An 18,934-nucleotide genomic window follows, 5' to 3' on the forward strand; every position below is an offset into this window, starting at 1 on the left:
TTGTAATACAAATGACGCTGTGTGGTTGAAAAGACTGTTTGTGAAGCTGTTTGATACCTATATATGACAACAGCTCTCTAGCTCAGCAGTAGCACCAACACAGATCTGAATGTTCGCAGGGATCATACTTGTCAAAGGTTTAACTGACAGCCGAATCTTTGTCATTTAAGAATAAGATCGAGTGGGCGTTTGAATAGAGATTGTGATCTTTTAATGATTAATCGTGCAGCTCTACTGTGCATGCTAGGCTCATGATAAAATGACCGTACTTCCTCCACTGTTTGATCTGTTCGGGGTTGGTGTATTCTCTGAGACACTCAGTGATATGATCTCCTATTTTGATCAGGCATTGCCGCGTATGTTCCAGCTGCTCTCGCTCAGATAGCCCCTTCTCTGGACGATCCAACTGCTTCAGTGCTGCCTTCACAGGCCTCATGCGCTCCTTACACTGAAAAATACACATACACACATGCTTTATTACAGGACAATCATCTACATCAGGATCATTTAGAAAATGGGACATCAGCTTCTGTTCTAAAACTAGTGTTTCGCCTACTTGGCAAACAAATGGCAAATTTTGCCTAAAGGTGAGCAGTTTGTATATCCATCTTATTAGGGTGTATTCACACTTGGCAGATTTGGTTGGATTAAAATGAATTCTGGTGTGATTGCTCTGTTAGTGCGGTTTATTTGAAAAAGTGTGAACAAGAGCGTGAAATGTGTATGAGAGTCCAAAGCGAAACATGGTCTTGCACTTTTACATACGATGAGTGGAAGGGAAATATTAGATAGATTTATTACACTATATTCAACAACAGCTTGTTTCACACATCATACATTACGCCATTTCTATGACATTGCTCATGTATAGAAGGTTCTAGTTTCGGTTTTCAATCCAATCAAGTGTTTACATGTTCTATCGAACTGATCAGAAAAGCTTTCAACCACATTTTACAATCCGAATGAAATTTCAATCAGATTTCACCAATTCATTCTGACTGACGTAGCTGAGCTGACTTTTTTTTTTTATTCCGTTAGGGTCCATGTAAACGCAGCTAGTGGCTTTGGATTTCCTGAGGAAAGGTTTGGATCAGATGTAAATATGAGCATGGCTTCTCAGTTCTTCGGAATCCAGCCCATCAAACTCACCACGCTGAAGGTTTTCTGGTCCAGTTCTTCAGACTCCTCAGACAGAGGAATTGCATCTCCTCCTGTGGGCGTGTGCACAGGGGTGTCAGCCTTCTTTTCCCGCACTTCTGCTTTCACCTCTACAGCCTGAGAACAGAGTCAATGGCTGGTTGAATACATGCACATGTTGTATCCAACACTATAGTTGGATACAAAGATCTTAAAACATAGCGAGCTGCCTGGAAAAGCATTTTTGAACATCGGATATTTGACTTCTGAAGGATTTTGGACTGTTTTTTTACTAAAATCTGTCAAAGGTCTGTAATACTTATCGATTCAGAATAAAAGAGAGTCTGACTGAAGTCTCCTCACCAATTGTCATGGGAAGTTTGCTGAAATACTACTGTGTCTATGTCTATACATCTCTCTACTGCTATAAAACATTTACAGATATGATTATAAACCAGAATTGCCACAGAATAACACTAGGATTAAAGTTGTCAAAAGTACTGACTTCGGTACCAATCGGTACTGAAATTTTAAAAAACGTGACAGTTTGAGCAGATTCATAAACACCTCTGATTGGCCACTGTTTTCACGCACTCATATTGGATGTCTGTGATTGGCTACAATGATCAACACACGGGAGCATTTGAAAGCACACAGAAGTGTTTGAAAGCAGGTGCCTATTACTGGACTGGTCCGTGATAGACACCTGCTTTCAAACGCTCCAGTGTATATCTGTGTAAGTGCTCAGTGAGAGTGTCATTGATGACTACTTACAATGTTTTTGAAGCCAACACAGACATATCCGATGAGCACGTAAACACAATGGCCAATCAGAAGCGTTTATGAATCTGCTCAACAGGGCTCAAAGAGTCACATTTTTTAAATTTCAGTACCGACTTGTTACTGAAGTTGGTACTTTTGACAACTCTAAATGAGCAACTAATGAGAGACCACATGTGTTTGATCTAGTGAGACAAAGAGCGTTAAAATACAAATAGGCTATAACTGGACTTTGAACAGGCCTTTTATTTCCAAAAAATGTTTTCTAGGTAGGCAGCTCACTATGTTTCAAAATAAGGCTATAGTTTAAGGGTGTGTTAGAGTTGCGTTATTATAAATATTGTGACCTCTGCAGGAGATTCTTCCTCTCGATGCACAGGCTCTGGCTTCAGCTCCTTCTCTTTGGGTTCCCTCTCTTTGCTGTCACGGCCCTCCTCTTTCTTCTCCTTCTTAATCTCTTTCTTAACCACTTTCTCTGGTACATCCTTCTCAACTGGCTCTTTATCCTCAAACTCATCCTCATCAGACTCTTCCTCGTCCTCCTCCTCTTCCTCCTCTTTTACTGCCCGCTCTGACACGCGTGCTCTTCTGTTGGGTGGCTTTACTGGAGGAGTTTCCTGCAAGACGACAGAAAACACATTAGTACTGGTGATGCATTTAACTTCCAGAACAGATGTTCTTTAAATGTTCATTATGGGATTATAAGATAAATGTTCATTATGGGATTATGGTATAAAGTTTTGGGTAAGGTCACCAATGTAATTTCTTAGCAATTCCTACTCAATTAAGAACAATTTACTATTTATAGACATTTTCACGAGTTTAAAACTTTATGAATGTCCATTACTTTTCCAGGTCTAGAAAACTCACTTTTAAAAATTCCTTAGTATATATCCAGGCTTTGCAAGACTGAGAACCCTAGTACCCAAGTGAAAATTCATCTCAATAGCAGGTATATCAGCTCAACACAAACCTTCTCCTCTTCCTCTTTCTCATCCTCTTCTTCAGAGCTCTTATCCGATGGCGGTGCAGAGGACAGACTGTTCACATCATCCATCTTCGGTTTTACAGCTTTATTCTTCTTGCCCCGTGGTTTTCTCTTGCGTGAATTTGCCTACAGAGCAGAAGAAACATCAGTGTCTGTAATAAAGCACTAAAGAGCAAATGAAGGAATGTATGAGCTGTTCACAGACAATGGTATTGCATATTTCACTTGCTTTCTTACAAGAAAAATGTATGCTTTAGCTAAAAGGGGTGACAATGATTTCAAAAAGTTTGGGAACAACTGCAATAAACATAGTTGGTTGCAACTATTATGAATGATTAACTGTGCTTGTGAGATCTTATGAATTTGTAATTAATCACTGAAAAGTCACAGTTAATGTACCGGATATAGACCACACTGAACAAACTCTGTGATTTTCATCAATTGTGAACAAAAACTGACGCTTTCGTCGCTTTGCAGAATACCGCCTGTCGTTTACATCTGCTTTAAGTGAACCAAATGATATATTGTCGCCTATTTAATCTGTGTGACTCACCGTGCCAGCCTGTTTCTGTGCTTCCTTCTTGGCGAGGTCTTTGCTCAGTAATTTGATGAGGTAGTCAGCTCGTGTCTGCAGCTGTTTGGCCTGTGGTTTCTTGTCAGGATCATCTGGAAGGAGCTGCAACAAGTTTTGTAACAAGTTATCATTTAAATGCGTTATCATTATTATTTAAATTGAAAGTTATTCAAATCACTAAAACAAAAAGACCACAACAGGGCATATTGGTCAAACACCACAATGGTTTCTCTATGCGTTTCTGTACCTTATGTGTGAGGTTGAGGTCTGGGTCCATCTTAATCATTTCCCAGCTTCCATATCCATACTCATAGATTCCAATAAGCAGGCTGGAGTCGTCCTCTTTACCCCACTCAATGTCAAAATGAGCTGCCTTTGAGTGGCATGGGATTATATACCTTTACATATTAGAAAAAAAGATTAACATCTTATCTAATAAGTAATTTTTCTGTCTTCACAAAGCAAGCACCCAAAGGAACAGAATACAGGGTCTTGAGAGGCTCTTTTAAAGTTTTAATTTAAAAGGTGCATTAAGTGATTTCTGAGAAACACTGTTGAAAATACTGTACAAATTCAACACCTAAAACAATTTTGTGATCAGGCAAGAGCTTTAGGACCCATGTTAATATTGGAAAATCTATCCAGCACTGGAGAGACATTAGAGAGTGGGAAGGCCTGAACACGGATTCTGAGGTTGCTTTGTTTCTGCCCTATACGCGAGTAATACTGGGTCACATTCATTAAGCATGTGTATGCGCAAATTTGTGCGTGAAATCTGTGTACGAACATTTTCACAAACAAATCATCAATAATTTGTTCTAAAATTTATGCAAAATTATGAAAAAAAAAAAAAAATAATGCAAGAACTGAAACTACCTGTACACAAAAAAAAAAAAAAAGCCTAGCCTATCAGTAAAAGAGTAAAAAACGGTACATTGTAGCTCAAACTGTAAGTTAACTCTGCATTAAGACACAGATATGTGCATGTACAGCTGGATAATCAGAGGTCTGTAATGTCTGTATAAAAGTGTTTTTTTGCGTTTAAACTTGTTTTGAGGATGACACTCTCGGCATTGCTCGAAGATCTTAAAGCACGTACTCTCAGGCGAGAATGAGTCTTTAGAGAGCATCATGTTTGTAAAGTGTGAAATAAAAGTGTGCAGAATGCCCCCATATGGACATAGTTTGGGTGTGATTTATGTAAATTACTTAGGGCACGTAGTCGCTCATTTAGAATACTCAGAATTCATCAACATTAAGTGTTGTGAATTAGGCAAAAAGTTGTGGTGAGAAATTCAAATGTAAATATAACTGCATACACTGTTCGTATTTTTTAGAGAATGAGACCCATTTTTTTTTTTGCCTTTTCACAGAACCAAGATGTGCTGTTGTTGAATTACAACTGGTTCAGCCATACTTGCGAGCTGTCTGATGTACCAGCTGTTAGTCTGTGTTGCATAGCATGTTCATTATTTTGTGGGTGGAGCAATGAAGGGAGGGGGTTATGTGTTTGGTTGTCAATGTCAAATATCAACAGTGTTTCCCAGAAATTGCTTACTGCATCTTTCATGACACACTGCAACTTTTTTTTTTTTTTTTACCTCTTCCTCTCCTCTGGGTCAGCAGGAATGGCCTTGTGTAATGGTGCCAGCTCCTCCTCATGAGAGATCACCAGCTTAGCATTGACTTGAACCCCAGAGATCCTGAAAGTGGGTCCCTTCACCTTCCCTCGCCTGCCTCCTGATATGAACCAGCAAAGAATACAATTAAGACAGGCCTTGGATTCCCCCCTCAGATGCTTCATATGGGGGCAAATTTAATCACTTTAGTTGGGACACTTGAGGGATCAGTGAATGTAGTTTTCTGATGCTCTTGCCTGAGGTTCTTTCAGGTCCACAGGGGTTCTCCCTTAGCGTTCTCAAACAGCCGTTGTGTACGGTCTCAGCCAGCCGCCGCAGATCATGCTCCGATTTATCCACCAACTCAGCATCACGAGCGATAGCATCCAGCCTGTGATACAGCGACAGTCACATCAATGATAGAGGCCCAACCAATAACATCTGAAGTGATGAAAAACAGTTACTTACCTTTCTAAAGGCCCACCAAATTTTTTGTAACTTTTGATAAATCTGTGTGGGAAACAAAAAACATTGGTCACTAAAAAATTTATATACTTGAATTTAAGGACTTAAATTATAGCTGTATCATTTTCAGACTGTTTGGAATTTTCTTTGTAAAGAAAGAATTTTTTTTTTTTATATATATATATATATATATATATATGTATATGTATATATGTGAAGAAAAACAATTAAACTTCACAGCAAATTCTCACTGTATTTATTATTTAATACAAAAACCTCTTTCCACTGACTTCCCAAAAGTGACTATACTGTAATATACACGACCATTAACAAACAGCTTATATCGCCCACCCCTAGTGCTGAATTTAATAAACTGAGCATCAGCGGCTCTACCTGCGTATCTCAGCATCAGTGAAACCTTTAATGTTCTCTCTTGGAATAGTTCGAGGTCTTCCTCGTTTCTTGGGCCTCTTTCTGTCAGAGACCGAATCGCTGTCTGAACCAGAGTATCGTCTGTTCCGGCTGCGTCTGCCCTCATTCCCATTAAAGTTGATCTGTCATTACAAAACAAACAAGTAGATAGATAAAGTACAAAGAACTTAAGGTGTATGTTGCTATGAGAGTCATTTATCTTTTATCATTCATCAACACTGTTAATTTTATTTATATAACTCCTAAAGTAAACCAAGCATTTAACAATCTTCCAAAGTAATTACACAAATAGACATTTGTTTACTGACATCGTTAAACAGTGTATGATTGGCTAACCTGTTTAGCACATTTCCTCATGCGGGGCAGTAAATAGATCTCTGCAAGCTCTTTTTGTCGCTCCTCCTCCTCAAGTCTCCTCCGCTGTTCTTCTGGGATAATGTCATCCCAGTTCTTAACATTCCGCTCCGTGTCCATGTCAATTTCTTCATCCTCCATCATGGAGAAATTCGCCACCTGCATGATGGAGCAAGCATTTAATAGTGTGTTAATGGTGTGACTGACAGCCTCTAGAGAAGGTCCAGCACGCATGCGGAATAATTATTTGCAGTAAGTTTTAAAGTGCACACCTTAAATTGTGAGAGGAGCTCTTCTCCTACAGTCGATGGTCCAGGATCGTTCTCTCTGGTCTCTGCTCTTTTCAGGATTTCATCAATATCCATCTCCTACCAGATCAACAAATCTCATCAAACACAAGTAGCTGCACAGAAGCCAACATTAATACTATGGATAGGAAACTTATTAATTAATTCATTCTTATTAATTAGTTTACCAACTTTCCCCCGGTTTCACAAACAACGCTTAAGCAAATCCTAGACTAAAATGCATGTTTGAGCTGTTGTAACTGTACTGACAGATCTTAAAATATGTCAGAGCCATTGTTTTGGCTCAAGATGCACATCTGTAATGTTTTTTTCTAGTGTACGTTTATAAAAGCTACTTAAATGCCCTAATTGAACTAAAGGCTTAATCCTGGCATAGGCTAAGCCCTGTCTGTGAAACCGGGCCTTTAAATCTTAAATTTATGTGTGCATTATTTTTTAATTATGTAATAAATACTTTAATTACAAATTAAAAATTAAAACAACTATGTTCACAATTGTCAACTAGCTAAAGAGAGATTCAAAACATACAAGCAAAGAGTAAATAATAAAGATGAACAAAGAAACAAATAAGGAATAAACTGTTCATGCTGTTTGATTATTACTGACAGCGGGAGATCCAATAGGCCGCACTCACACAAACGCACATATCTATTTTGACAAATCAAATGTTTTGTCCTGTCTGTTTAATCCCTTAAGACATAACTGTTTGCATTAATTTCACATCATGAAAGCATTTTGAGATGCAAGTGCATTAAACCGCTTACAAGGTGGAGTTGTATAATCGCTCTTCACTAGCGCATGAGCATTTGAAAACAGCCGTCTGTCGGAAAGTGAGTTTTTGTATTTAAATATATAGACCTACTGCATTTCAAACGGCATAAATGATGCCTTTGAAGAGCATTTTGAGGGGAAAATGTTGAAATACCGGCAGGCGAGAGACCTCACATAAGCGTATCATCAAGCAAATCGCATTTCTCTCAGAACATATCCTGTGCAATGAAGCCTGCGATTGCCCTTGTAATTCGCTTTAACCTTTCAAACTTTATAAAAGATTATTTTATAGAAGGTTTGAGGGTTTGTATGTGTGTGTCTGTGTGAAAGCAAACAATACAGCCGTTTCTAGTGCACACAACAGCATTGTGTATGAGGTTAAAAACGAAATTTAGAATCATTGAAGATAGAATCACTGTGCATCAGACAACCGATTTTTTTTCTCCCACCCCTAGTCCACATGCTGATGAGCATCTCTGCGTTAACCCCACAGACCTGAGGTTCCTGCTCCTCTCCTTCCTGCTCTTTGAAAAGTTCTTCAGCACCAAACTTCAGGATGGCTGACAGTTCCTCCTTGTTGAATGGAGTGGAACTGCAGAGGAATCAGACAACAATAATGCCATTAATTATATGTATACACTACACTACACACACACACATCAGAATTTTCACTAAGAATATATATGGGCTGAAAATAATGATTATTTTGATAATGCACTAATATAATGATTAAAACAATTGACTATGAGTATTTCTAATTTTGAGTACTTAATCATATGGCATATTTAATAATAATAATAATAATAATAATAATAATAAAAAATAAAAGTTTTACAGAACAGCGGTACAATCAATACTAATTCAATGGCTGTCTAATGTTTTTTGCCTTAAATAGTTAAACCATAGAGAAAAACTGCAGTGAGACCTAAATCTTCCGTTTTGAAGCATGTAAAACACACAGAAGCTTAACATACCACAGTTAATAAGAAAATATAACATAACATATGATATAGTTAAACATGACCAAGAGTGCCGTTTTCCCTAATATCAGCATGATTGCAAATATGACATTGATTTTATACAACTGTTCAATAAACAAGTGGGTAATATTAGGGGAAGTGGCATTAATTTTAGACACAATATTGACCATTTTAACCAACCAAAAGAGTTCCTAACAAAGCCACTGTTAGCCAATGAAACAATGACCCATTCATAAAGTCAGTGGTTGCGTCGTGAATCGTAGACTGAGTAGGTACTTATTTTGAATAATTAAATTATTAAAAAAGTATGTTCTATTTAGTATGAATGTGTGTAGCATGAATGTAATTCAGATGTACTAAATTTACCATGTCACTGTCATGTGACCTTAACAGTATTAGCTTCTTCACTTCACTGCCATTCGCAAATCCTCTCCTGTGGAGGTCATCTGGGTATTTTTTGCCTACTCTCTTATGAGTACTGTGAATTCGGAAACAATACTCATATATTGTTTTTTACCTACTATATAGTAGGGAAACATGACATTTCACTGCATGAATCAGCACTTTTGAAAGAATTGGGTGAATGAATGATTCAATGAATCACTCATTAATATGCCACCACCTGCTGGCGGTTTAGTTTCATATTTAAAGTATTTTGGGAGAACTGTATCTTTATTTTTTATTAATAAGGAAATATATTATTTTTTAAATTAAATTATACTCTAAATAAGAAACTACAACTGCCAGTAGGTGGCGGTAAATGTAATTCATTCTGTTTGTTCAAACAGCTGATTCATTCATGAGTGAAGTATTGTCTCTAAAATAACACAATATTAAAAGGTGCTCTAAGCGATCCTGGGTGGAGTAACTTCCTGTTGACGTTCGAAGTGTTGTCAAACAAAACAGAGGCTAGCTAGACCCTCCCTCCTCCTCCTCCTCCTCCTCCTCCTCCTCCCCGCTTCCTGAAACAGTCATGAACGCGCATTTAAAATCATTCTTGTCGGTTATTGGCTGGAGCATGTTTATTAAGTTTCGTGGTCCAGGCTGCACCAGGTAGTTTTTGTTGCCGTTTTCGGAGCTTGTGGCGACTACAGAGACCACGTTTTTTTTACAGTGTGTTCAGGGGACAGGCAGCTAGCGGATAGTGAGGAGACGTTTGCTGTATGTGACAAAAAATGTTTTGGCCAAAAAACGCGTGACATCGCTTAGAGCACCTTTAACTTCTTAAGATTTAGATTTCTCTGATCTACATGTGCATTAAGACGTTTGAAGGCCAAACAATTAGAGAATAACAGCTTTAAAATCTCTCCTTGTCATCTCCATTCCCCCTCAGTCTCTATCTTTGTCTCTTCCCCTTCTAAATCTGAGCTTTGACCAATAGTCTTTTCACTTTCAGCTGTGTCAATATAGAAATATAGAAAGTAAACATAGGGTCAACTGATATTTGAATGTTTTATTAATCACTTTCTTAGACAAGTTAATTTACAGAAGGCTATAGGAAAGCTAACTAAGATTATTAAATTAATTCACAATATGTGCATTTATTATTAAATATGATGAAAACAGCTTTGTTATCGTTTCTTGACCCCTCACTTTGACGGTTAGGCTATTACAAATTACACAAATCACGTAATTTATAACTATTCAAAACGGCGAAATCAGGCTGAAGATATTATTTTCCTTCCCTATTTATTATTTTTGTCGGTCGTTTAACATTTCAAGCATAAAACAGTTAAGAAATGGGTAGTTTAGCTACTTGCGTCTTATCTCGCACTTTATGACCACTAACTTTGTGGAATTTGTGCTCAGCCGCTTCCGTGAACATAAAGCCCGCCTAGCTTGATCTGACTGGTCATCTCAAATATTTTAATATTGACGACCGCTGACAGCTCAGATGAGAAGGTCGGTTATCTTGGTGCTGTGCAATATTCTTGCAGCACTAGACTGAATACTTATTAGGCAATTATTTAACAACCTTTATCATCAACAAAATGTCAGATGACCTACATAGGTCTGGGGTCTGGGTGTAATTAATATAATTAACATGTTAAATCGTCCGCCCTAATATTTACATTAAATTATTTTGCCATTTAGGTAAGTTATATTGGTATCTGTACCTTGAAGGAGCAGCACCCGTATGAAGGACTGTCTTTCCCGTGGTGTCCATCCTCTGAATCACCAAGTGGTCCAACACCATTTTCTTCTTGGCTCTCTCAATAATGTCCTCCTCAACTGAGCCCTTCGTCACCAGACGGTATATATTCACCTGAAAGAGATTAAATAGCAGACATTACAGTAGAGGACTAGACTAAGTTATAAAGAATAAATGTAGAATAGGCATGTGACTGTATCACAATAATTCCTAAAGATTTTATAACAGTACACAATATTATGGCATCATTTTTACTTTTTTTCATATTACTAAAAGAACTTTAAACATTTTGTTTTAAGCAAGCATACATGGAGTAAATTTATTTATTAAATATCTAGAATTATTCAAGGTATTATAATGTGTCCATGATAAATGCGTCCATGATGAACAATACTGTGCATGTTCATTACTGTGATATATATTGTATTATCAAATACCAGCACGTCTAGTGTAGACTAGAGGTGTAACAATACACATGTCATGATTCAATACAAATCACGATACTGAACTCCCAATACCAAAATAAAGATAGGTTTATTATTATTATTATTACAATATTATTATTAAAATAATATTATTTTACTATTATCATGAACCAGAAATATTCCCCCATTGCATTATTATACATTATATTCAAAAATTTTTATAGCAGTTTAATGTAGTAATGTCACTGAAACTCTGTCACTGTTAAATTATTATTTTTTCACTGTGAAGGGTTAGTTGATCTATATATTTAAATTCTGCATTTACACACTCATGTTGTTTTCGCGCATCATGCAAGCATTTAAACGTCCGTGTTTACTACAGTATGTGCGTATAAAGCCACTGTGTCTCTTCAGAAGACTAATGTACAGCATGTAATGTAATGTGTGGAGGCAATGTTGACCTGTTTTTTCTGACCAATCCTGTGAGCTCTGGCCTGGGCCTGCAGGTCATTCTGAGGGTTCCAATCAGAGTCAAAAATGACCACCGTATCTGCAGAGGCCAGATTAATGCCCAGACCACCCGCTCGCGTGGACAACAAGAAGCAGAAATCCTGCAAAGTCATAAAGACAATGTCATACACATACAAAGACATATACAGGCATACAAACATAATAGAATTAAATTCTTAAAACATAGAACTAAAAAGTGAATTATGAAGACTCATAGGCTATGTTCCACGAGTCTAAAAAAACAAAGTGCTATTTTTAAATTGCTTACTGGCTTGTCCGGTAAAGCATTTATGTACCAGTTCATGTCAGTTAATCAGTTTAATTTTAAAATCTACATCCATAGTTTTCATTTAATCATCATTCACAATTTCTGCAAAGATATTTGTTGTTTTTTTTTAAATCACACTTTATTTATTAATGCATATTTGGAGAATAAATATATGAACCTTTATGGCATTCATTTAAATTATATTACTAATAGGGCTGTCAATTTAGCACGTTAATTTGCCGTGATTCACATACACATCATGTAATTAACTAGATTAAAAATTTTAAATCGCTTGACAGCCCCAATTATTAATCACAAATGCATACGAGTATATTTAACATGTTCGTATTACTTTACCTAAATATCCTTTATTTTTATACAAAATTCAATTTGACAGACTTTAAGTGTAATGCCTAATATATTATTTTAATAATTATAAATTGTTCCAGAAATCAAATTGTGACCCAATTTTTGTGACTTCACAACATATTGCAATCATAATGTAATATCAAGTAAAATATAAAAAGTAATTTAAACCAGTGATTTTACACATACCTCAGAGCCATCAGCATTAAAGTGATCCAACGCCTGCTTCCTCATCTCACCCTTTATGGAACCATCCAGTCGCTGCAAACACAAATGCTTTCATAAGTCACAACTGAGCCACAAACACTGCGGTTAACTCCACATGACTCCAAATAGCAGTGAGTGAGATGTGCCATCACCTGGAATAAGAACTGCCGGTACTTTAGGTACTCCGCTAGGATGTCCAGCATCCGAACCATTTGGGAGAAGATGAGCACACGGTGCCCTCGTTCCTTTAGCCGAACCAGCAGTTTATCCAAAAGAACCAGCTTCCCACTGTTGCGAATAAGGTGCTGCAGACAATATATCAGTTCAGTCTGTATGTAAACACTGTTGAAAGCCTCCTTGTTAGGAGCCACTGCCCTAATGCGGCATTCTTTCAAATGCACAAATAAAGTTTACATGTGTACAGGAAAAACATATATGGTAACTTCTACGTATAGGAAGACATCCGCATACTCAGCGGTTAACATTTCTGGTTTTAGCACAAAAAAAATTATTTTACTCTGCAAATGTCACTTTGTGGGTTTCGAAAGTAAATAAACTTTTTTGTAAAAAAAAAATAATAATAATTCAGACATTGTGCTATTACTACATAAATCATCAAGGAATAAATCATCTCTTCTGTGTTAATGATATTTTATCCATGTCATTTGTGACCTTTAACAATGTCATGTCAAAATAGGGTTATATTTTTTTAAATATATAAAATGTTTATATTTATATAACCATGGACATTGTCTTGGACATTCTGTTGTACAATTTCAACTAATAAATTATTGCTTCCCATCTGGAAGGTGGCAGCACTTCAGACAAAAACACACCTGTAGGCCTTCTTGTCTGTTGTAGAACTCGTTGTCATCAGGGGGTTTAATGAGGTAGCAGTGGTTACAGCATTTCTTCAACTCCATCATGATGTTGAGGAAGCCTGACGTGCTTCCTTTAGTGCCTTTACTCAGGGCTTTATAGTTTCTTGTCAATATCCACCTAAACAAAAAATGTAATTGATTAATATATTTTACTTATCAGATATTTGGTGGATAAGTGGGAATTCTATAGCAAAGAGTGAAATTTTCTTGGGGGTGGGGGGGGGACATCTGCTGGAATATAGAATGACATGCAATGATGAATCATGAACAACAAGAACATGAATACAATAAAAAGTAGTCAAATCTTTTAAAAGCTCATGTTTGTACATCTATGCACGGTCTCTCTTCACTGTAGAGATTGCGTGTGGTTCTCTTACTTGTAGTATTGTTTCTGAACAGCGCTCATCTCTACCCTGAGGATCTGCTCCACCTTGGCAGGCAAAGATTTCTCCACATCTTTCTTCACTCTGCGCAGCAGGAAAGGCTCCAGCTCTTTATGAAGGCTGGTATAGCCTGAGTCTCTGCCCTTCCCATGTTCCTCTTCAAACAGCTCCCACGAGTGAAATCTACCAACATGCCAGCTTATATCAACCCTTCACATTCAGTGACATCTGACTATTACATTGCATTAAACCAATACAAGAATGTGGTCAGCTCAATAAAGCTACTGCTACAATAATATCTGTGGCTACATACTGAACTGAACAAAAAGAGCAGACTGATACAACAAGAGCACACCTACTTTTCAGGCATAATAAAGTGTAGAAGAGACCACAGCTCTTTGAGTGAGTTCTGGAGGGGTGTGCCAGTGATCAGGAGCCTGTGGTTGGACTTGAACTCCATCATAGTCTTGTAGAGAAGAGAGTCATCGTTCTTAAGCCGATGGGCCTCGTCGACACCAATGAACGCCCAGCTGACATTTCCTAAAAATGACTGCAAAAAAAAAAAAAATACAGCAATGAGCATGCTGGTCTGTTAAAATACACAATCCTCTCTCGTTTACACATGTAACAAATGTCACATGTATTAAAGAATACGGCTGGGTATTGCCCACAATATAGTGTGTTACATATTATATTTTACATAATAGATGATGTTACCGCTCAAATCTAATAATTCTAATAAATAGTAATTCACTCATTTCAGATTAGTGTTTTCTGTTAATATTTTTTCCCAGTAAAAATTTAATGAAATGATAATTGAGAAAAAGCACAAGCCAGTTACATACATGCACACATTTTATATATATATATATATATATATATATATATATATATATATATATATATATATATATATATATATATATATATATATATATATATATATATATATATATATATGGCTATCAAGCGATAAAAACTTTATCTTATTAATTACATGATGTGGCGCTTAATTAATCACAATTTAATCACACATCAGTTTTGGCTGAGAAATTACTCCCAAAAGATAATTTGAAGATAATTTTTTGTGTAAAGCATGAAATGTCAGATGACCTACATTGGTCCAGGGTGGAGCAAGTGTGTTAAATGTGTTAAATGTTAATGGTTATTTTTTACCTAGCACAGTGTGTGAACATTTAACTTATATCTGTTCATTTATTGAGGAAAAAATAAAGCCTTTAAATTTCAAGTGTAGCATAAGTGTAATGAATTGTTTTTTTGTTTTTTAAATGAGAGAACAGTATTGTATTACACTAATAACTCTGCACTGCCAATTCAACGGTTTTCAACAAATATGCCTATATTATCTATATATTAATTTAGCAAAAAGTATGTCACAAATATACACAATGTTTTCTGAGAGTTTCTTAGTTTTAGACTAGCCTTTATTACAAAATGTGCATTTAAGTCGTTGTCCACATATACCCTTCCCCTGCAAATAGGGCTTTTGATTCGAGCGGTACCTTATCCTTCAGCAGAATTTCATATGTAGTAAGCAGAATGTTGAACTTCAGTCGCTTGGTCTGCGGATGCATCCATTCATGTGTCCGGATCTGAAGAACGGACAGTAAAATCTTCAGATTCAATTACACTTCTTGTGTGCAAGAAATCTATGATCTGCTCACTCCCTTGCATTTTTTAACCTCATACCATATTTCTGCTGTTGATGTCTCCCAGGTACACCACAACATTCATCTGAGGAGCCCAGAGATGGATCTCCCTCTGCCAGGATGTGAGGGTAGACAGAGGCACCACCAGAAGAAAGGGCCCGTAAAGCTGGTGGTCATTGAACATGTAATTGAGGAAACTGATGGTCTGGATGGTTTTGCCCAGACCCATCTCATCTGCCAAAATACAACTGTTTCCCCTAGGAAAGCAGAAGAGTAGAAGTGATGAAGAAACTCAAAACATTCATGACTCATTGAAACTGGGGTTATGTCTACTAAGAATAAACAAAACTAGCGTACTTGCACCAGGAATGGGCCATCCAGTTCAGACTGTCCAACTGATAGTCTCGCAGTTCTAAGCCATCTCCACCAATGTAGAGAGGCTGCTTCTTCATGGGTACAAACCGTGGTCTCTGTTTTAAAACCTGAAGGAAATCAAACAGTTAACTGGTTAAATAGTTCCTGGTTTCATTGACTTTTTCAGTTGACGGTTTACAGTGTAGACTGCGGTTACCTTGCAGTCTCTGAAGGGGATGGATTTGCTTTGGTTCCGGCACATGTATTCATCGATGCATTTTTGAAACTTTCTAGCAATAAGAGCACCGTCTTCCCAACTGCACTCAGAGTAGGGCAGCCCCTGCCATTTACAAAGGTAATCTGGATAACCTGCGGCAGACTTTTGATTTGAATGCCCTGCAAGATTCAGGCAACATTGAAGGTAAATAAACAGTCACAAGTCAGAACAATCAATCAAAAGCAAAGAAAACGGGGTCAGCATTCTCTTACCAATAATTCTTTCCACAATTTGATATTGAGAATGCAAGTCATCCATGAGTTCTTGCTGACAGTTGAAGTACTCCACATCCTCAGGTGAGGCTGCTTTGAGCCTGTGGATGGCAGTGCAAGAAAACAAAATGAACATCTAAAGCCACGTTGCCAACAGGAAATTATTTTTTCTGTAAGCGTTCATACCATTTCTTCTTCTCCTGCTCTTTTTTCTTGAAGTTGTCCAGTTTCTTCATGCCCTTGACGTTCTGTTGTTTGAGCGTCTCCTCCGTCTCCCAGGTGTTGTGAATGTGGGACCAGTTCTTCCATTTGATCAAGTATTGCACCTCTCCTGGCTGTCTGTTGTGGTCAAAGTTGGCGTTGGGGTCTCCATCTGCCTCTATGGCATACACTGTGGTTACAGCCCCCGTTGCTGTTAAGAAACAAAAAAAACATTTCAACAAAAGTAGTGGTGTTTTATATCCCTTCTAAACTTCCCCCCAATCTGATTTGCGTTGTCATGTTTCACTTTGTGCCGAAAGAAACACACTGAACACGCAATAACTTTAAACGTTCCTGCCCACTGAAACCTGTGTGGACATAGTTACACATCAAACAGACTGAACACTTGTCAGATACAAAAGTTTGTACAATGCTAGTTTACAATACAGCATTTCAATTTTCAGCACCGCTGTTCTCACCTCCTTTTCGACCTATCCTCATTTCCATGACTCTCTCCAGTGTTTCAAACTCGTCCTCCTCTGGTGGCGGGACGTCCTCTCCACACACCTCCACCAGGTCATCTGAATCAGTCTTCAGTTCTTCATCTTCTTTGTAGCTCACATTGACTGTGGCCTGCCGCCGAGGCCCCGCTAGTGCTTTTTTATAATCGTCCTCATCATCTGAGGAGGAGCGGGAGGGCTTCTTCTTGGGAGCTTTGTTATTTCTCCCATTCCTGGCATTGGCCCTGAGAGATGAACAGAGATCTGATCAGTAATAGAGTGTTTACTTAAAAGAAAATTAAACAACAAAATAGCCATAAGCACCAATCATTAGGGTCCAAGCATATGGCTATTTTGTTGTTTAAAAGAACATTACCAAAACAACGAATGTAGAAAACATGGATTTTCCCTTTTTTTATTATTATTATTGCAGTTCCACACACAGGATTTTCTTCAGTTATAGTGCCATCTTGCATCAATAAAATTACATTTGGCTGGCATAAAATACTTTTTTTGTTGAAGTTGAAGTCAAATCTCAGAAAAATATATTTGCTCTTATCTTTCAAATAACACCCTCAATATGCTTAGACACTAAATTAAATTGAGTTTGGTAGGTGTTAAAATCAATTACTCAGGGCCATGCCCAACTGCGTTCAGCATTCGCTTGGTGAGGTCTGATTGCGCTCTGACAACGACAGTGATGTCTAGCACTCATTGAAGTATATGCGTGAGACATCACTGTCATTGTCAGAGCGCGATCAGACCACACCAAGCGAATGCTGAACGCAGTTGGACATAGTGGTGTTTTAGAGGTAAAAAATTATATAAATACTGTTCGGTTTCTCGCACAAACCAATCGTTTCGTGCCTTAGGACATCAATGCGTCGTCACGAGCCGCAGGGTTTAATCTGGATTTGTCTATGCAAGGTTTTTCAACTCTTATTGATCCAAGTTCCCATTCACTACCATTATTTGGCTGACAGACGGCAACGGTTGGAGTTAAAAATCATCATTTGTGTTCTACTGAAGAAACAAAGTCACCTACATCTTGGATGCGCTGGGGGTAAGCAGATAAACATCACATTTTCATTTTTGGGTGAACTCTCCCTTTAAGTTAGTAGTTTTAGCTGTGATATCGAAATTGGAATAGAGGATTGTGAATTTTCTCTAGTATCTAAAATATTGGTGTCAAAACTGACTGTTTATGTTTCATGGCTGGTAAAAAATAGTTTTGGTAGGTGGGGCAAAAAGTTAGTTTTATGCCCCGAGTATATGGTATTATAACAATATTGAAATGAATCAAAAAAAATAAAAAATCTGGATGTTTTTTTTTTATTATTTATTATATTTAGTTTTTTGTATTAAACTCAATTTAATCAATGATAATAAATGATAATCAATGAAGTCAATAAAAAAATAACCACATTATTGAAAGTAACTATTATTTTTTATTCAGTCCTATGCAACTGAATCAGATTTAACATTTATTTTTTTGACCAATTATCCAAAAAATGTATAGTTCTACAAAGCTATTATTATCAGAGCATGTGTGCAAAGTTTAATGGGGAGTGGATCAGTGAAGGAGAGGGTTGAGTCATTTTACCAGCGCGGCTATACCTCACCATGTTACAGCAGCACAGGAGGGCTATTGCAAACAGAAACAATTTTACTACTACATAGAAATTTCATGTTGGCGAGTTATTTGAGCGGACTTTGCTTTTGTGATGAGCGGTACATGAGTGGAGCATTTATATTTTTCTCTTTCAGCCAAAAACCGAAAATGCTGTTTTCGGTGGCCGAAATTTCAGTGCATCCCTAAATAAAAAGTCACTGTTTTGGTCAATAGTTTCGACCCTTCAAAACCATTTTCAGGTAACCTATATTTCGGTGCATCACTACATTAGTTTCAAGGTGAAAACTGTACTTGTTTGAAGGTTTTCTGCTCTTGACTTTGTGACTGGGCTCGTAGTCTGACACCGACTCGTCACTGTTCTCCTCTGCTGAAGAGTCCGATGAGCCACTTCCTGAACCCGATCCCGAGTCAGAGTCCGATCCAGACCTACACACAGAACACCAGCGTAAATGTTAACCAAATAACCTGTAATCTCATGTTTACTAAT

General features: G+C 37.4%; 2 protein-coding genes across 4 annotated transcripts in view; both read right to left on the minus strand.

Annotated features, from left to right (window-relative positions):
* Nucleotides 1–18,934, minus strand: part of LOC125255945 (histone-lysine N-methyltransferase 2D-like) — a 526,365-nt gene that overhangs the window by 422,613 nt on the left and 84,818 nt on the right. The window lies entirely within an intron of this gene.
* chd1 (chromodomain helicase DNA binding protein 1) overlaps nucleotides 1–18,934 on the minus strand; it is a 28,101-nt gene that overhangs the window by 4,515 nt on the left and 4,652 nt on the right. For both annotated transcript variants that reach the window (XM_048171374.1, XM_048171382.1), the window contains exons 6-33: nucleotides 18,739–18,873; nucleotides 16,794–17,059; nucleotides 16,300–16,525; nucleotides 16,114–16,214; nucleotides 15,842–16,020; nucleotides 15,628–15,752; nucleotides 15,311–15,527; nucleotides 15,124–15,213; nucleotides 13,960–14,150; nucleotides 13,595–13,783; nucleotides 13,173–13,335; nucleotides 12,489–12,641; nucleotides 12,319–12,390; nucleotides 11,447–11,596; nucleotides 10,526–10,674; nucleotides 7,924–8,020; nucleotides 6,622–6,717; nucleotides 6,332–6,508; nucleotides 5,957–6,117; nucleotides 5,567–5,608; nucleotides 5,356–5,489; nucleotides 5,081–5,219; nucleotides 3,727–3,877; nucleotides 3,459–3,581; nucleotides 2,891–3,031; nucleotides 2,265–2,534; nucleotides 1,150–1,275; nucleotides 270–448 (exon numbers count right to left, since the gene is read on the minus strand). In XM_048171374.1, the coding sequence (XP_048027331.1) occupies nucleotides 270–448; nucleotides 1,150–1,275; nucleotides 2,265–2,534; nucleotides 2,891–3,031; nucleotides 3,459–3,581; nucleotides 3,727–3,877; nucleotides 5,081–5,219; nucleotides 5,356–5,489; nucleotides 5,567–5,608; nucleotides 5,957–6,117; nucleotides 6,332–6,508; nucleotides 6,622–6,717; nucleotides 7,924–8,020; nucleotides 10,526–10,674; nucleotides 11,447–11,596; nucleotides 12,319–12,390; nucleotides 12,489–12,641; nucleotides 13,173–13,335; nucleotides 13,595–13,783; nucleotides 13,960–14,150; nucleotides 15,124–15,213; nucleotides 15,311–15,527; nucleotides 15,628–15,752; nucleotides 15,842–16,020; nucleotides 16,114–16,214; nucleotides 16,300–16,525; nucleotides 16,794–17,059; nucleotides 18,739–18,873 (4,242 nt within the window). The remainder of the gene's footprint in view (nucleotides 1–269; nucleotides 449–1,149; nucleotides 1,276–2,264; nucleotides 2,535–2,890; nucleotides 3,032–3,458; nucleotides 3,582–3,726; nucleotides 3,878–5,080; nucleotides 5,220–5,355; nucleotides 5,490–5,566; nucleotides 5,609–5,956; nucleotides 6,118–6,331; nucleotides 6,509–6,621; nucleotides 6,718–7,923; nucleotides 8,021–10,525; nucleotides 10,675–11,446; nucleotides 11,597–12,318; nucleotides 12,391–12,488; nucleotides 12,642–13,172; nucleotides 13,336–13,594; nucleotides 13,784–13,959; nucleotides 14,151–15,123; nucleotides 15,214–15,310; nucleotides 15,528–15,627; nucleotides 15,753–15,841; nucleotides 16,021–16,113; nucleotides 16,215–16,299; nucleotides 16,526–16,793; nucleotides 17,060–18,738; nucleotides 18,874–18,934) is intronic.

The sequence above is a fragment of the Megalobrama amblycephala genome, linkage group LG2 (assembly GCF_018812025.1).
Source record: "Megalobrama amblycephala isolate DHTTF-2021 linkage group LG2, ASM1881202v1, whole genome shotgun sequence".
In the NCBI taxonomy this organism is placed as follows: domain Eukaryota; kingdom Metazoa; phylum Chordata; class Actinopteri; order Cypriniformes; family Xenocyprididae; genus Megalobrama; species Megalobrama amblycephala.